Here is a 19,412-nt window from a genome sequence, read left to right on the forward strand (position 1 = left end):
ATTTTCTTTGATTCCATTTTATACAAAATAATAAAAAGCTGTGCACAAATGTATATAAATATGAATTTATTTGTGATTTATGATCAACAAAAGACAAACATAAGAAATAAAAGATCCATTAACATTTTGATGAGCATCACAATGAGCTACAGAGGCCAGATAAAGGACACATTGAAGGGAACAGCATGGCAGCTGCTCATACATGAACTCCAACACTCTTATTAACCTAAAAAGATTTCTTTTAACTAGTGTTGCTATTTATATACACTTCTCTCTATAACCAAAGCCTGTATGCCTTTTACTTTTTTCCTTTTTTTCCCCTCTTGGACGTCTCACTTTTTTTGCAGTATTTTGCTTCCAGGTTTGACAGATAACTGTTGAAATTTTGCTCTCTGGACGTCTGTCTTTGCTGGAAAATAAGAAGGAAAATATGTTATTGAGAGAAAAACAAACAAACAAACTCCTAACAATACATGCGTGTATGCATGTGCTACCTTAAGCATCATCACGAGACTGTCATCCTCATCACCGAGCCCCATCTCTTTCTGCATTTCTTCTGCCTCCTGTCGCTCTCGATCAGCCTGGAGGGTCAAGTGCAATTACATTACTTGGACTGACATATTAAGTAGAAAGTCTTTTGGCCATCCAAAAATCTTGTGAGTAAAAATATATAAAGTAAATAAGGCAAATAAGGTGCTGAGAAGGTTTAGTGGCTTTAACACCAACATATTTCTCACCCTCTTCCTACGAGCGCGCTTCTTCTTGTCACTCTCCTGAGTAAACGCTGGAAACGATTCAACGTCTCCGCTGTCGATGGCAGCCTGGATGATGCTGCAGAGCCTGGGCTCATCTTCCTGGGAGGAGCACATCGCCGACATTGTGATGGCGTCCATATTTCCCTGGTGCTGCACATACAGCTGGATCAAATCATTCCGTTCCTCATCAGAGCCCTTATATTTTTTCTCAAATTCGAGGATGTCTTGCACTGTAATCTAGATGGATGGAGAGAAAAAACATGTACGGTCAAGGCAATGTGTGTAATTTTATTATTTTTTTATTCGTGACAAATAATCCATGACTTCAATAACATTTCTGGAATAGAAGTGACTCACTCGAGGTGTCATATCATCACATGTACAACACAAAGACAAAGCAATGTGCATGACTCACTATTGAGTCATGGTCAAATTAATACAATTAAACAAAGCACCTGCTGTGCTCCATTACCTTTGGAAAAAGCTGTCTCCAGGTTTCTTCCCAGCAGCGGTCTTGACTCAGAATGTCAGACTCTTCATCCACCACCCCCTGCTCGTCATACACCGCTCTCTGCTCCTTATCGCTCAGCACTGCATACAGCTTTCCCAACACCTGAAAGGGGAAAAAAATCAGGTGAGACTCAGGTGCAAATTTTAGGGCATTACCATATTATTACACAATTCATGCAAGGAAGTTATATAAAATAAGATGTGGACCTGCATTTAACTATGGATACTATCAGCTTTTAAAACTATATTAGGTTAAGGTGATATGACGATACAGTTGTCAAAAGCCAAATTTTGCCACATCATTAATAATAAAGATGTTCCTTTAATATCTATGAATGGATTAGCACATTATGGACAATGCTGCAATTGATTAGCTGGCAATATTGGATTAACAGGACTGTCACTGTATGAAGCATCATTATCTGTGAGGAAGTTAATTCACTGGTCTAGGGCTGAAACTAATGATCATTTTCAATACTGATTACTATCTCGATAAATCGCTTTTCAATAAAATGACAGAAAATAGTGGAACATGCCCTGAGCTCAAGGTAATATCTAATGATGGTATGTTTTGTCCAACAGACAGTCCAACAATCACAAACTAATCAGATTATTATCATGTATGACAAAAAAAAGCATAAACTCAGCAAACAACCAGAAAATGTTATGTTTATTACTTAAGGGGCGTCTGTGGCTCAGTTGGTAGAGCTTTTGTCCAGTAACCGGAAGGTTGGTGGTTCGATCACCGACCATGGCATCTACATGTCGAAGTATCCTTGAGCAAGATACTGAACCCCAAATTGAATGAATGAATGAATGAATGAATGAATGAATGAATTCCCAATGAATGGTGGCAGGTCGCACGTGTGTGAATGGGTGAATGTGCGTAGTGTGTAGTGTAAAGCGCTTTGGATAAAAGCGATATATAAGTGCACCCCATTTACCATTTAATGATTATCAAAATAGTTGCAGATTAATTTTATGTCGATCTCCTGATCGATTAGTCGACTACTAGCTGTAGCTCCACACTGGACAGTCAAAATAGATGCTGTCATTTGTATCTGGTTATCTGATCTTTATACATTTTTGAGAAATTCTATTAAACAGTACATATTCAGTACACTATGTCAATACTGTGACATGAACATACATACAAAATGACCTAAAATGTTATCCATATGGCCCTCTTCTAATCTTTATTATCATGCTGCTGATATTTGGTTAATATCACATCTAAGATTTTTGGTTACTGGATAATCAGCCTCAAAAGAAAAGAAGCATGTCTTTCAAAACTTGCCTGACACCTGTTCTGCACCTAATGTTAGCTACAGTCACTCAAAACGCACATAAACTAGCATGAACTTTGGCCAATAGAGCAAGGGGGGAACTGGCCAAACGCATCATTAGTTCCTTACATATATGTATCATAATAGTCTATCACTGCATTATATAAACTAAGTAAGCATTTGCACAGGGGAAGTAGGAGAAAACTGACTGCTCTACTTAAATCAGCTGTGCTAGCTAGCTAGCTAGTAAAGCTAGCTTGTGTTCATTATGTTTATGCCGTCTGACAGCTAACATCGAGGAGAGTTTACCTGAAATTTCTCTGTGGCTAACGGGTCCTCAGGAGCCCGGTCTGGGTGGACTTTCAGCGACACTTTGTAGTAGCTCCTGCGGATTTCTGCCTCGGCTGCTTCCTTGTTGATGCCCAGCACCTCGTACAGGTTTGAGGTCTTAAAGAGCTCCTGGCAGCGCTCGAGCAAACCCATCGTGACAGCTTTGACCGAGTACGTTAATCCGGTAACGTATTTCCTCTCAAGCAAATTACCGATTTTTTACAGTCACGTTTTGTTGTTAAGTAAGCAGGAGTCCTATTTTGTGTATCCTTTGTTAGCAGTATCAATTTGGCGCGCTAGACTGTCACATTCACTCGAACGTACAGCGACGTGCTTACGTTACAAACATAAACGTCAAAACGCAATGACATCACGACGTCAGTAAGCAACGAGGTAACAAATCTTATGCTTCTGATGGGTAAGTTTCACATCCACAAGACGAAGTTTGACAAATTCTTCCCTAACTTTAGTGTTTTCACAATATAATTGAAATTTTATATCGAAACTTTAGAGTTGACGTCAAATAAGAAATGTGAACGCACTCTCATACACTTTAAAAACTTATTTTCAGAAACCCCAGTATTTCAGTAACACCTAACCCTATGTGCCTTATTATGTTATTTAATTTTTCATATATATATTTAATTCTTCAGATACTGTAACTGACATTTTTCTTTGTATGTCTTGTTTATATACTGAATGCCTGTATTTCCTTCATTGTTAATAAAGATCTGAAAAACAAAAAACAAATCGACTTACCTGTGAAAACTTCTCCCTGAAAATAGTTAGCTAACATTAGTCGAATAAGCCGCTAATATCTTTGTGTAGATAAATATTACACTTTTAATTTATCAACTGTCTTCCGTTGAGAGATTTTTTCAACGACCGACTAACTGCGGCCGCAGAAAAACTATAGAGTTACTGAGAAAAAACTATCCACGAGTACGAGGATATCGTTTGGAAACACGAAATAAAATCTGAATAAGTTTCATAACACAAACAGGGAAATTTAATTTCTATATCATCCTTTGTATATATTTATTTATATTTCTATATTGTATACTTATATATATATATATATGTATATATATATATATATATATATATATATATATATATATATATATATTGGTACTAATTTGCTCACAAATATTCACTTGATTCTTTCTATCACAGTTTATTTTTGTTGTTGTCTGTCCCTCTAGAGCTCCCACAGCAAGAGGAGGTTCTGGCTGACCACCACCACCAGCAGCACTGTATGCAGGAGAGGAAAAGTTTGGACCAAGAGCCTCCACAGATGTATTAGGTACAGGAGAAACTCTGCACCAGTCAGGAGGGAGAGCAACTTTTTAAGAGACAGGAGACCTTTATGGTGACTCCTGCTGATGAGGAAAGCAACCACAGTGAACCAGAACCAAAAAATGCCCACCAGCTCCTCGATCACAACTCATGTGTAGCAAACATCATAAAGGAGGTGAGTGAGATTAGGAGATTCAGCATCAATTAGAAATGCAACATTGAATAGTTACATGGGAATCCACACAGGTGAGAAATCATATACTTGCAAATTTTGGTGGAAAATCTAACTCAAATCTAACAGTAACTTGATACTTAATTCATTTTGGCATTATCCTTAACCGCTTATCCAAAGTCAGGTTAATTTGCAGGACTAGGAACTTGATAATCCACGACACTCAGGTGAGACGCCATACAATTTCAAAATGTGGTATTTATTTAAAATCTAGCTAATCTAATTATAATCTAAAATAATCTAAGAACATGAAGAGGAAAAGATGGATCACTGCACCACATAGGTTCCAGTTGTAGTCACAACTACACAGGTGAGAAGCCATATACTTGGAAAACATGAAAGAGGGTCGAGTTGTTGGTTCACTTGAAATAAGCCCATTAATTCATAAATCCAATATATTTACAGGATTTTCCCACCCAGGGTCTCAAATATGGCATTATCCTTCTTTTGTATGTTTTATATCATATTTAACTAAATATCTTTGGGTTTTGACTGCCAAAACGAGACATTTAAAGTCATCACCTTAGACTTTGAGAAACAGGGATGGACATTGTTTACAATATTATACAATTTTATAGACTGAATTATGAATTGATTAATTAGGTAAAAAAAATCAGCACATTAATAGCTAATGAAAAAAACAACCTTTCGTTTAAGCTATTTTTTTTAAAGACTGAAGAAACAATACATTATCTCTGCACATATTTGTTATTTTACTTAGTTACCTATCTTCTTTAGATAATGTTTATTTGTATATCAATTATTTAACTATTTCAAAAGTATCAAAATGAAACTACTAAAATTGTGTAATTATGTACTGAGGTCATATTTGATCTGACTCCTCAGGGTTGCTATTTGGTAAATATACAGTGTAGTATAGAAATTATTTGATGGCCAGTAAGGACAGAAATGTCTTTAAGAGAGATAATAACCTGACAAGGCAGGACTAATTCAAGCCACAGTAATTCTATCGGAAACATTATTTAAGATTCCTTTGAGTCTTTTCAAAGCAGCTCCATCTGGCTACTAAAATAAACACATTTACACACACAAACACATTCTCCCTGGAATTAAATTTCAAATTACTATAGGACTGAGCTGCACGATTAAACATCTATTACAGTAAAAGTGGAAGCTATCTGAAAACAATTTGGTAGTAAGAAATCTAATTTGACAGTCCAGTATACATACACGCATCACTCAGTCAAGAATTTACAGATACCCTAGTATTTATTGGTGCGTTTGAAGCAGCACAAGAATACATCAAAGACAATGAGGCAAGTCACTAAGTATTTTTCACTGCTTCATGCGAAAGCAGTACACAAAGATACACACTGACTTTGAACTAAGCATCTGTAGATTGCACCCATCTGTGTTTATAAGCCTGTACAATATGCAGCACTGAAGATATACACTGCAAACCCCCTGTCTCAGATGTTATCCAATTATTGCCCCATCTGTTTCTGTTGCATATTTGGCACAGTCTCTGTTGTTGTTTTTGTGTTGACGTTCTGTCATCACAAACCTATGTCCTTTGTACTCTGACACAAAATAAGCACTTGGACAACTGGCACATCATTATCATGATCAACAATGAAAAACAAAATGACAAAAGCACAAGAGTTGTATTGTAAATGTTATGAACGTTTGCTGGTGTGCAGATCCTTCTCATATGCTTTCCATCCACTTGTTCCAAGTGGAGTTTGAATAAAACCATCACTCCTCCAGGGGGAATATGTCCTTGTTATGGTAACAGTCTCTCCACAACAGTCAAATGGCTTCGCTCTCATGGTCAGTCTCTACAGCATGTCCATGGCCGATGCATTTTCACCCCATCTGGGACAGTCCAAAAACCTCCTGTAGGGGGCGGCAGCTCAGCACTCCTTCCTGGTCTTCACCATCTTGCTGGCGTACTTGATAGGGATCCCCCAGCGTCTCATTAGATAGACATCAAACACATAGGCCATCCCTGGCTCCAGGCCCCCGATCACAGCTGTAGTGACGGCCCGCCGAGGATTCAGCTCCTGGAAATACTTGCAGAGAACCCTCTCGGTATCAGAGCGGGACTCTGGTCCCAGACAGGGCGCAGTTAGAGCTGACGCCCCCCCTGCCTCTGCTTCGCGGTCTCCCAGCTTTCTACGGTACACACAGTACAAGCTTCTTTCCTCTGTGCCCATCCACGCCAGAGTGACACTGTTGCAACCACGCAACCGGTTGAAGGATTTTATCTGCAAGGTGGAGGGCAGAGATGGGACACCTCTGCGGTGGTAGGCTGAGGAGGTCTGCATTTTAACAGAAGCCATCAGGCCTGCTGGTAGAGCTGGGTCTGCAGCAGCAGAGATCTGGCCAGTGATACTTCCTTCTCTTTCCAAGTGGATGAGATATGACTGACTTCCCTGGAGCCAAATGTGCACTAAATCTCCCCCCACACCCTGCGAGGTCAAAACCTGACCTTTACTGGACACGGTCACCTTGATCTTTTCACCTCCACCGCAGCTCTGCAAAGTGAGGAGGCCACTCTGTTGCCAGCCCCGAGGACGGAAGCTGAAGAACTGCTCTGAGTTGGAGCCTCTGTCGCGGAAGGTCACCCACCTCAGCTCCCCTTCTCTTAGCGTTATGATCGCTGGCCGTGCCTCCTCGTGCGTTCGAGCAAATGTCCCCTTGTACGGCATGCTGGTCCCGTTCAGCCTGTCAATCACGAAAACGTCAAAGTAATACTGGGTGTCAGGCAGGAGCTCAGAGACGGTGCAAACACTCTCTGTCCCCTGACACGCACACTGGAGGTCAGCATACTCATCAGCAAGGGAGGAAGGTGGAGTCTGAGCTTCAGGATAAGAGTCCCACTGCTGCCACCACCACTCCTTTAAAATTGGCCACACTGTCACTCTCCTCCCCCTCTCCTTCTTTTCCTCTTTCTGGTCTTGCTTTTTCCTTATGCTCTCTCGTGCAGCACAAAGACTCGGGTAGTTTTGCTGAGAGTTGACAAGGACACAGTAATCATAACTTTTCTGCGTCTGTGGGAGGCTGGTGATGGAGGCACTCGGCGCCCAGCTGAGGGTGACACTGGTCATGCCTACACCTAATGTGTGAGCTCGAGGGTCAGCCGGGAGCAAAGGGAATGCGCCTGAGGGGCCCAGGCCTTCATGGAAGTACACTGTAGCTCTGCTGTTCTGCTGTTTGGAGCGCAGCCTCAGGATGTAGATGGAAACATGGGGATGGGAAGGACCCCTGTAGGTGTCAACTGTACTGCCTGTGAAGCTGTACATTTTCTCCTCAGAGCCAGGACCTCGCCACCACACCTCAGGCATACTCTTTTTGGTGCTCCCTGTGAGAAAAGAAATATAAAATGAAAATATAATCATAAACATTTGATCATTTCAATGTGTTTTGCTTATTGTTCTTTCACTTGGATGTTTGACCTTCACTGTGCAGAGTATTGCGTGAGTAGAGCACACTAGAAGGCTGTTTTCACATAAAGGGGGAAAGTTTCTCTGTGCTCTTCTGTAAGACATTGACATTAAAAAGCAAAAGTATGAAGTTAGCACAAGCGTGATGTAGAGACTTGCAGCTTCCAGAGCACAGACACTGATTTTTCAGTGAAATTGGAGATATATTGCAAACAGTGTTGGAAGGGTTTCTTTTAATGTATATTATACAGTTTACTGAATAATTTTTTTTTGTAACATATTGAATTAGATTACTCAAATAAATGTATTTAAAATACTTTTGCTACACCCTTTTACCAAGTTTCATGAAAATCAGGCTTGTAGTGCTTACGTAATTCTGCTGACAAACAGACAAACAAAGCAACAAGTAATCTGTTTTTAAAGACAGTAATTGTATTCAGAATACCACCAATATAAATTGGTAAATGTTATAATAAATAATACTTAAATAATGTTCCATTATTCCCAACCCTGTGCATCCAGTATTCAAACTTTTGAAACACAAGTATTTGCAACAACAGTTTATAACTAGAAAATTTCCTCTGGGGGAAATTTTGAAAGGGCCACGGGGGCTACTGCCGGTGTGTGTACACTATGATGAGATTCTTCAAAGATTTCAAACAATTAATACTAGTAATGTTATGATACTATTCCTCTTCAAGTATTTATTTATACAGCAACCTATGCCCTTTAACCTCAAAATGTGTGTGTGTGTGTGTGTGAAACATTTGTATCTGGAGGAGTGTGCGCGCTTATGCGCGCGCGCGTGTGTGTGTGCGTGCGTGCGTGTGTGCGTGCGTGCGTGTATCTTTAACTGTTATTACATTAAATGACCAGTGTGTGTGTGTGCGTGCGTGTATCTTTAACTGATATTACATTAAATGACCAGTGTGTGTGTGCGTGCGTGTATCTTTAACTGTTATTACATTAAATGACCAGTGTGTGTGTGCGTGCGTGTATCTTTAACTGTTATTACATTAAATGACCAGTGTGTGTGTGTGTGCGTGTATCTTTAACTGATATTACATTAAATGACCATTGTGTGTGTGTGCGTGCGTGTATCTTTAATACATTAAATGACCAGTTTGTGTGTGCGTGCGTGTATCTTTAACTGTTATTACATTAAATGACCAGTGTGTGTGTGTGTGTGCGTGCGTGTATCTGTAACTGTAATCACATCAAAGCATCAAAGCCTTGGGGTCGACCAATCAGAGCAGAGCAATCAACGGAATTAACAGCTGTGGAATCTTCTGGCAGAGTGACAGCAGCCAGAGGTGGGCAGAGTGAAATTTCTGGCCTTGAACAGAAAGCATTTTTGGCAAAACCATAATACCTATCATTGATCCGACTTCACTTTGAGCGTCCTGAGTTCTTCCTGAACCTCTACATATGTTTTTTTTTTTAAGAAAAATGAAAAAACAGCTTTGTTAGAGCGATCTAAAAAAACAGTTAAATGCGTTTTTAATATGGGACCCAATGAGGCTGTTGGTGGTTTTGGTGGCGCATCTTTGCGTCGTACGCCCAAACTATAACTCTGACAGCTTTACCAGAGGATTGTGAGTGAGAAGACAAATTTTCCTACATTTCTATGTATAAATTATTTCTGTAGAGTGGAATTTGCGGCCTGGAGCGTAGTTTTCAAATTTATTTTTTGACAGTTTTACCTCTCCCTCTACACTCTGAGCGATGACATCACACACTCTGACACGAACATTCCGTGCAATACACACCCATTATAATCTCAGAATTTCTCCAAAAATGATCATGGTCATTGAACAGGGATTGATAAAAAACTATATGACCTATCGAAATGCAAATTAATACACCAATACATAAGACTTGTGTCTACTGTTTAAAGTTTAAATGGAGTCTCTAGTAGACGTCTGAAAATCTTCAATTAATGTTATTTTTTGCTAATTTTCTTTCGGCCGTCCCATTCATTTCAATGCAAAATTTTGGGCAGTTTTTCGCGACTTACGTCGCGAAAAATTCGTATTCCATAGAGAAAAGTAATAGCACACCGATCCCGATCAAACCACACGTTTTGAAATATAATTTGTATAATTTTTTGACTAGTAGCGGGACGAAATTGCGTCCGCAAGAGGAATAAGAAGAAATCCACAGTATAACAGTAGTGCTCGGTGCGATTGCCCCGAGGCCCTAATTAAGTTGAAGAAAGTAGCGCGATTCAGTGAACACCAACTGTAATTGGACAGACATAACCGGAAGACCATAATAACAGAAATTCTCTTTCTACTCTGTTTTCTGGTTTGTGAACACAGTTATACATGAGGAGCACACAGTATTTCACTTTGAAAAGGATTCTGGGGGTTTGCCGCTAATTTGCACCGCAAATTGTTTAAAACAAGAACAAAAGATTGCACACGAGCTGGCTGATATAAAGAAACTAATCACCTCATAAATAAACAAATACATAAACACAATGTCAATTGCCACTTTAAAAATGGTTGCTAGTGTTTTCATTCATACCTCAAGTGTTGTCATTTTGAAGTACACGCTCTTCACTTGAGTGATGCAACCAGCAAGTAAACCCGAAAAAAAAAACCTGTAACCCCTCATCTTCACTGTCTCGCTATTCGAGATGTCGCTCCTCAAATGAGACCAAATGTTACAGAATCAAAGTGAATAATTCAGGCTGGCGATGGGGACCCACAAGCTCAGTGTCTGAATGATTCATGTGTCATTTTATAACTTCATAATGTTATTTTACCATGTAGAGAAGCTGGTTTAGTTAACTTGTAAAAGTGCTCATGGAACTTTCGATGGCATATTTTCCGGAAATACACAACTTTTTAGATTATACATTTAATTACTTTGATTTAAACTGAGCACTTCTTGTCCTGGCTTTAGCTTGAAGCCATTTTGTTATTCTGTTGTTCCATTGCATGTTTTAATCTACTGAGTTATTTGATTTGTTTGGTTTACTAAGCACAAAATATTGCAGACTAAGAGCTCAATTTTATTTGATTGTTTAGTCAATTTTTGAATCAGAAGTTGGCAGTGCTTTTCCGTTGATGTGTGTGTTTTATGAGACTTTGAAAGCCTCATTTAAAATTAATGGCAATGTGACAACCAGATACGATTACACTCACTGTCTCTGTCCTTGTCAGAGATTGTAGGTGGCATTTATGAAAAATATATAGCATTTCCTGTGCTTTTTTTTAAAGTACAATGTGCTTATTTGCTCAGGGTGAAGAGGTTGTAAGTATTCACCCTGAGCATTTGTCACTTTTGTGAAAGAAAAAATTTGGAGACAGTCGCTCTTCAAAAAAAAAAGGCCTCAGTTGTGATATGTCTTGTGGAAGGGAATCAGGCTACGTTTACATGATGACGGTCTGAACAGAAGACGCAAAAATGGCGTTGCGTCTTCACTTTTTAATCCGCGCATACGGTGACGCAAAAGTGTGTGGAATTGGATTGTATGCATGCCAGGCGGCATCACTTAAAGCGATAAGAGCATCTTTGGGCATGTGTAAGTTTTCACACCACGTATTTTCATCAGCTACTCCTTCCACAAAGTTATCCACCATCCACTAGATCTCCCAGGTCCAAAGCCGTCTGGCTCGCCTCCGACCAATCGGTGCATCCAAAATGTGATAGAGGTAATTACAGATCCTTCTCTGTTCACTAATACTATCTGTACATATCCTGTACATTTGGTGGAAAGACTCCTGTAAGTTTATTAGAGCTGCCAGAGCAGCTTGAAGGTCCGACGCATGGAAATAATCCCACATGTTTGTTTATTTTCCTGTACTGGGGCATGTATGTGACGTAAATGTGTACGTGACGTGAGCAGATCTGAGCAGAGTTTTGCGTCTTGGCAGTGTAGACGGACACGCTACGGCGGAGCGTATTCAACTTTTCCACTTTGGAAGGTGGTTTCAGATTTTTGCGTTTTTAAGCCCAAAAAACGGCGTCACCGTCTAAACGAAAGGCAGTTCCGATAAAATATTTTGTCGTTTTTACCCGCAAGCATCCTTGTGTAAACGGGGCCTCAGTTTATTAGTCTTTAAACGTGATATAATGTCAGTGGTAAACTAAAGCTATGACCTCCAGGCTTCGAACACCAAAGGGCAAACAAGCAATGTAAAACTGATATAGATTATATTACTTCTAATAGGTCTATCATTTTTACTACTGCAGTGGTCCCAATGTCGAAGTAATTTAAACCTGTATTCTATGTAATGACCAGCAGGGGGCGACTCCAGTGTTTGTAAAATTAAGTTTGTTGAAAATAATTTCTCACCTTAGAAAACATTTTCCTAATGAGATTATCGTCTCAGTCGCTAGTTTCAAGTCTTCTTCAATCCAGCACGATGTTCATTCTGTACATTATGGTCCCATTTAGAGTAAAATAGACGACAAAGCAGGGTATGTTTTAGGGAAGAGCTACCTTGTGACTGGCATGTTACTACCACGGCACACTGTTTGTTTTTACCTTAAAATTAAAACTTTGACCTGTTCAGTGTGTTATCAATTCATCATAGTACATTTTATAAATATAGAAATGTTCGGTTGGACCATAGACTGTATAAAATGGGTTGGACACAAACACACTTGACTTAATGGGTTGGCTGTTCATTTTGATTGGTAACCAAGTTAGTTAGCTATCTAGCTTTATCTACTACCTCCAGTTTGTGCCAGACAAAAAAAACAGGATGGTGAGGACTGAAATGCCAAACTCAATGCTTCAAAGCCGGAGTTCACAAATCAGTGGGTAATATTACTGTGACTACATTATTTTCTACACAGTGTGAGTTGTAGACCTACCTGTAGCCTACAACTTCTTGTAAAAACATCTTCTTCCAAAAAGTAAAGTGGCTTGTACAAAAACAAAATTAAGTAAGATTAGAGTCATTGCCCTCTACCAAATCCCCTATCTGTTATGTAGTGATGATAATATCTAATTGATCGTCTTAGCGTGAAGGAGAGATGATCTTCAGGGTAAAGTGAGTGCCTGAAGGTGCAGGTTGTGGTCCTACTGTTCACTCACACTGCAGGCTCTTGAGGGGTTTGTCCTTCAGGGTGCGGGCTGCCAAGCTCCACTCGATAGGGAGGTCACAGGGGCTGACAGTCACCGACATTGCCGGGGCCTTCTTCTTCAGTGTGAAGTATAGCCTGTGGAGAAAACACCACAGATAACCGTGGAAAGAAGTTGTTTGATTCATCACAGGGAATGTCAAAAAGATAACGTCCTGTTTCGATTCAGCTGTGAGGTGATGGATGAGAAGACAAGATATCTTGCGGTGCATACTGTGCAACATTCTTTCATTATGTTGGATGATTTGCAGATACAGTGGCCGGGTGATAATTTTGCTTTCGGAAAGCATGAAGATTTCAACATGCAAGTTGCCCTCTTTCCATTTGCCTACATGCTGATCAGTCATTTGATATCAGATCAAGAGAGGTGACCTGGGAATCAGATGATAAGGCTGCATTGACAATTCCAGATGGATATCTGCCTGTTTGCTGTAACTATCTGGGATCGTGCTTAGCATTGAAACTCTTAAGTCCCCTATTATGATCAAGCGTTTAAGGACAGTGTTATTGCATGTTGGATTACAGATTTGCATTTTAGGTGACAGTGAAAGGACATTTTACATTCCTGCTGCGGTCTTATTTTAATTCAGACAATCCCTGTTTTAAACTAATGAGTCAATGTTGAACTGTTCACCTCCACAAGGGTGTCTGAATACAAGAAGTCTGTCTCATTTAAACACAAACAGTTATGTAACATGTCATTACTTCACAGCTTGTTACCCTTCATGAAAATTAAGCAACTGTGGTTATTTGTTTATAAATATTTGTTCTCCGTCCTGACAAACATCATTATTCATGATTCTGTGCAGATGGTGGTTGTTTCCAAACAGATGTGCGACACTTTCATTCTCAAGGGCGCTTTGCCGCTTATTTAATAGAGTGATTAATTTCCGAATCTGTGTTTTCCCTCCATTATTTGCCGTGCGGTTCTGCATGACTGCACTGGTGGACAGACTGCAGCACACAGGGAGATGCATTTCGCAATTTTCAGCTCCCAGTTTCAGAAAGCGAGCACTGGCACTGGTGTGCAGGGTTCAGGCCAAATGGGCTCCACTTCCTCTCGCTCTCGCTACAGTGGTGCTGGAATCAGCCACTGTCTCCAAAAAGGTGGTTGGTGGATGGCTGGTGACTTGGTATTGAAGTGGAAACAAGGGCAAATCTGATGAGCAGGCCTCAAGATTTATTCATGCTTCTTCAATGAACTGCAAATGAGGACAAATCTGTTCTTTTCTTTTAACTCTTTTACTGCTAAATCGACAGTTCATCCCAAAATCAAAGTTGATTATTTTGCTTCTAACCTTGAGATATCAACCGTAGAGATGTCTGCTTTTTCTTGAATATATTAGGACTATATGGCTTATAATAACACACTCTGTGGATTATTTCACAGCAGTTTGTGTATGAAAACTAGAGAGAAAATAGTTCCTAGGCTCATCATTTCTGGAAAGAGACATTATTGTTGAGTTTTTCATATACATTTTAGTTTAAACTGTCACTTTAGGGAGTCATTTAGTGTGGTTTTGAAAATGTTTTTTTTTCTTTACTTACTTTACTTTTATTTCATTAAGTGTCAACTCGCTGGTAATTAAAGTAAGTAACTAATCATGGACATGAATTCAGTAAATGAATTGATTGGTGGCACATTTTTAAATTATATATTTTTTAATCTTTGGCTTTTGGGGAAGGTATCAAGTATTTTAAAGTCAAAAGTTTTTGTCGAGTCTAAAGTAATCAAATCTGTGACTTGTTCAGGTCCAAGTAATGTGACTCGAGTCTGTACCTGTCTTAAATAGTATCAGTAAAAAATTGTAATGCATAGCTTTTACTTGCAACATTGTAGAAGTATCATTGATCTGCTCAAAATGTGTTTTACAAAATCCTTGTTAACGGCAGAAGGTAGTAGTAAAAGTCCAGAATCACTAGAGTAGACAATTAAAAATGACTCTAAATATTTGATTAGATTGAGCAGCTTTGACAGTTCTTGTTAGTTGCAGGCTTAAGGCAACCAACAACATGAAAGCGTATTGCTTCATACCTTTCCCCCATCCCATCTGTTACCCTACCTGCGAGTCCGTCCTTTGGGGAGAGTTACGGAGGTGATCTTTCCTTCTGGGAACCATGTCGTCGGACGAAGTGGCACCTCATTCTCAGGTGCCAGGGCTGAGTGCACCTGGGGCCACGAAGTGCCACAGAACAAAGCCAAGGCTGCACCGAGACACCAGGACAAGGACATGAGTGCCATGGCTGCTTCTTGCTCTCTGTCTCTTTCACTCTTTGACTTTCCTCAGTCACCACGTCTTAGATATCTCCCGAGCTCTGCGGACGCATGGTGGAAAGGTCAGGAACATCAATCAGAGCCCACCAGTAACACACACACACACACACACACACACACGCATAGTGCTGCGCTCAAACACACTTGGTTGAATTTCTACTGTACCATTCACACAGACACTAAAGAGCTGTAGCGGCTGATGATTCATTGATATGAAGAAACATCCTATCCTATTCAGACAGAATTATTCATGCAGTGGAATAAAAATTGCCATGCTATATTACTCTGGGATATGTGTGTATAGCACAGCTTGACACTGTTAAAAATCGCACTACTTTTCAAAGTGTGAAGTGGGTTGCTAATATCACTCTGAAGTCAATGTCTTTACATCTACATTTCTATTTTTAGTCGGGGGAGGGGGTTCAAATGAATCTTTTCTCCAAATATCTTTCATCATGGGTATTAGCAGCCATTTTATCAGGAGGAAAGTGATGCCATGCTGATGTGGAGAGAGGTACACAAACAACACCTGGAGGTGCTCTGATGCAGTCAGATCCAATCAGCATACATAAACGCTACACCTAACAAGAGCTTGTATCAGATTTTTCTCGTTCTTTCCGTCTTTTATTCTATTTTTCTTTTACACTCTATTAGTGTTTTTCTATCTCCTGTCGTTCTCCTGTGTGTATTTATATACGGGTGTGGGATTGTGTGTGTGGTTATGATTTAGTGATAGTGGATCGGATGATTACAGGTCCCAGTGTTCCTGCTCCCCAGAGAAAACACATTTGTTCAAAGTCACAGAGACTTCACAAACACACTCCCTGCCTTCCTTTAACAAGGTGTATTATGTCAGTGCTGTGCCCTATAGATCAGATGACAATCACAGTGGAACCATGGAGGCGGCTACAGAAGGTACATCTGAGTCTTTCGGGCCCCGGGACGCGCAGAGATTCAAACTCACAAACCGTCGCACAGCTACAAAGTCGCACAGAGGCGCCTGCTCATTATCCTTGCAAAGAATGAGGGGAGTGAACGACCCATAAAGCTTTAACTGAGAGACATGCAGTGGGAGAGAGGCAGATTCAAATGGGAGGGAGGGAAGAGAGGAAGGGGAGGCTGAGGAAGAGAAGGCTGTGGAAATGGAGAGAAAGAAGAGGAGGATGTTGGATCCCGGAGTAATTAGAGGGAAGGAGACGGAGAGAGGAAGAGGAGAAAGTGCAACTGCAAAAGAGAGGGTTGGAATCAGGAGAGGAAAAAAAATATTATTGCCATGCAACAAGGTTCCATTAAATTTGTTTCGGTGTTTTAGCCAGACACACGAAACTGATTGGTGTTTACTTTAGCCCCCATGTCGAATGGGTTCTAATGTGTCACATATTACCAGACGGCTGCACAACCTCACACTCCCCATCATTTAGTCTTGATAAAAATGAAGACGGAAAAAAAAAAAGCTTGGCGGGCTTGCTTCTTCAAAACGCACCCGCTGATAAAATATGCATATGGCTCCTCAGCAAATTATGGCCAATTGAATTTTCATAAGGCAAAAAGGCTGGGTCTTACAGAGAGAGGGAGCTTAGTGAACTTAACCACCGCCCTCTATAAATAAATACGCACTCCCCTTTAAACACAGGCGCTCATGACTTTGATGGTCCGGCTCACTTTCTGCTTTTTTTTTCTCTTTTAGATGAGTTTCCTCTTTCCATTATGTTTATCCCAGACAGCCAACAGACTGCATTCAGTTGGGTTTTAATTAAAGATATTTCATCCTTGCTCTGTTTCTCTTTTTCTTTCTCTCTCTGCTCTTCTTTTCCTGCCTGCTTTTCACTTCATTTGGCCCCCTCGTTTAGAAGTTGATGCAGGCTCAGTTTCAGAGGGACAGGTTGAGTGCTGCGTGCTATGTGTCCGCACATTGTTTTCACTATCTTCTATCTCCCTGTGCTCTGGCAGCACCATCTGCCTTCTGTTATCTGTGGGCAGGGACAGATTAAATGGCATGGGGTGGTCCCTGCAGGATCCGCTGTCCCCCCAAACTACTGTGGGCAAAGAACTGGCCTGTGGTCCAAGGTGGGGGTTGATGAGATGATGGCGGGGAAAAATGCAATATCCATGGAACTTGATAGGATTTTACGGCTGATTTTCTACCTCGCTGCATGTACATTTGAATAAATTAACCCTTCCTTACTTTCAGTCTGTTTTTGTCCGCATCTTTTGCACTTTCGTACAGTATCATGCCCTTTCTTTATATCTGCTTTTTCTCTGTGATCACAGTCCTACTTTTTTTTTTTAAATGACAAGAGAATTATTGGCAGTCAGAGAGAAAAGCCAGACACAGTGAGCAATAAAATACTCAGATGAGCACAGCCTTTAAACATGCTGTCAAGATGAAAACGATCCTGCAACAAATGAAAAGTGCCCTGCATCTGTCTCAGCTTTTTAAAAAACGCACAAAGAACTAATCCAAAGAAACAAGTTGCTGACTTACACATCCAGTTGAAATATGAGACGCTGACGCAACTCTCACACACACATGCTCTGCAAGGACAACAACATGCATGCATGCATCTCCCTTACCTTCTCTCAGTGCACACTCTCCCTCTCCTGCGCAGGGAGTGAGGGATGGGATCAAATGAGAGAGGGAGCGAGGATGGAAGAGGAGGAGGAGGAGGAGGAGAAGGGGATGAGAGCCGGTGGCGAGGAGAGGAGGAGCGACAGCAGGTTGCTGTCGGGTGTTCCTCTGACTCTGTCTCCCATGGGGTGCTGCTCACTCCCTACTTCAGGAGGTGTCTCTTCAGGGCTCAGGTGTCCCTTCAGGGCTGTCCCAGCTCCTGTTGTGGTGCAAGATTCCCTAGGCACTCTCCTCACTCTCTGTCTCTCAGTCCTTCACACGTGGAGGCTTGTCCTGCTAAACACTGTGTGAAAGTCATCCAGTCAGTGGAGCCTGTGTCCCCCTCTCCTCTTCTCGTTTTCCCTCTGCCGCTCTTTTTTCTTCCCCCTCCTGTTCTTTTCACTTGATCCCTCTGTTTACCTCCTCTGGTAGTGAACAGAGCTCACTTGCAATTCAAATGGGCTCATGTGTGATTGTGCGTGTTTGTGTATCTGTATGTGCAATCTGAGAGCGAGGGAGCGAGGAGTGGGTGAGTGTGAGGGGGCTGGATGGGGGTGGTGATGAGGAGAAGGAGAGAAAGAGAGAGAGAAAGGGTTTGTGTTGTCAGAGCAGCATTAGGAAAAGGGGAGGTGATGTAAAAGTTAAATACATTAACCATTCTCCGGCTGGTCTGATAACATCTATATTAGGAGGGGGCTTCAGACAGCATGTTGTAGGTTACCTTGTCTTTGTGGCCTAATCGCTCCATCAATCAGCTGCTTAGACTGCCTCTAAATTAACATGTTTAAAAATAAGAATGGCCTATCAGACGCTAAATGGATTTATGAGTGTATTTAATGTGCTTTCTGGTTTGAAAATAAATTCAAAAATGTACCATTATAAATTAAATAAAACTGGACTTCTGACATTTTTCAAACAGTGCTGAAGAAACTTTTTGTTCAGCTAAATATTCACATTTTTAATCTTTATATATATTTTTCGATTAAATCAATAGAATGAGAAAGTTTTTTCCTGTGGATATGACATTTTGAAAAATTAAAACAAGGCACACAGTCAATATCACTTGGTTGTGTCACTAACAATTATATTTGTGCCACAGCAGCAACAAAATAAATATACAAACAAAACAAAACATCAAAAATAAAAAGTACATAAGAAGTTTGGCCTGCACGCTAGGCATGGTTAATTAAGCAAAGCAAAAAGTGTGGAAACAGGTGCAAACAGCTAGCCTGGCTCAGTAAGTCATTATTTCTTGTTTGTCTAATCTGTGCAAAAACAAAAGTTGAATAAATTTAGGTCTTACTGAACTATATCTTTGGGACAATTACTTGGCAGGGAGCGACAGAGCCAGGCTAGTTGTTTCCCTCTGTTTATAGTCTTTGTGCTAAGCTAAGCCAAGCTAACTGTAGCTTCATGCCTACTGTGTGGACTACAATAAATCCCCTCACACCCCTCTCTACTTATTTTTCTCATGTAGCTTGTTTTGCTCCCTGGGGCTTGGTTTCAGAGTAAATCCCCCGCTATGTGGAGTTAAAATTAAAAATCTGTGCCCCCTGCATGTTATAGTGAAGGCACAGTGTAATGAACTGGAAATCCACCAGGCCGAGTCT

The 19,412-nt window shown here is 40.6% G+C and overlaps 2 protein-coding genes across 2 annotated transcripts; both read right to left on the reverse strand.

Annotated features, from left to right (window-relative positions):
* Positions 1 to 49: 49 nt before the first annotated feature.
* Positions 50 to 3,245, reverse strand: dnajc9 (DnaJ (Hsp40) homolog, subfamily C, member 9). Its single transcript, XM_059359191.1, has 5 exons — positions 2,861 to 3,245; positions 1,228 to 1,368; positions 738 to 992; positions 495 to 581; positions 50 to 409 (listed from the first exon to the last, which is right to left on the reverse strand). The coding sequence occupies exons 1-5, from the start codon at positions 3,032 to 3,034 to the stop codon at positions 299 to 301; spliced, it is 768 nt and encodes a 255-aa protein (XP_059215174.1). The 5' UTR covers positions 3,035 to 3,245; the 3' UTR covers positions 50 to 298.
* Positions 3,246 to 5,851: 2,606 nt separating this feature from the next.
* Positions 5,852 to 17,849, reverse strand: ndnfl (neuron-derived neurotrophic factor, like). The gene is made up of 4 exons (XM_059358847.1): positions 17,769 to 17,849; positions 14,983 to 15,235; positions 12,873 to 12,997; positions 5,852 to 7,737 (listed from the first exon to the last, which is right to left on the reverse strand). The coding sequence occupies exons 2-4, from the start codon at positions 15,159 to 15,161 to the stop codon at positions 6,287 to 6,289; spliced, it is 1,755 nt and encodes a 584-aa protein (XP_059214830.1). The 5' UTR covers positions 15,162 to 15,235; positions 17,769 to 17,849; the 3' UTR covers positions 5,852 to 6,286.
* Between the last annotated feature and the right edge of the window lie 1,563 nt (positions 17,850 to 19,412).

The sequence above is a fragment of the Centropristis striata genome, chromosome 20 (assembly GCF_030273125.1).
Source record: "Centropristis striata isolate RG_2023a ecotype Rhode Island chromosome 20, C.striata_1.0, whole genome shotgun sequence".
Classification (NCBI taxonomy): Eukaryota; Metazoa; Chordata; class Actinopteri; order Perciformes; family Serranidae; genus Centropristis; species Centropristis striata.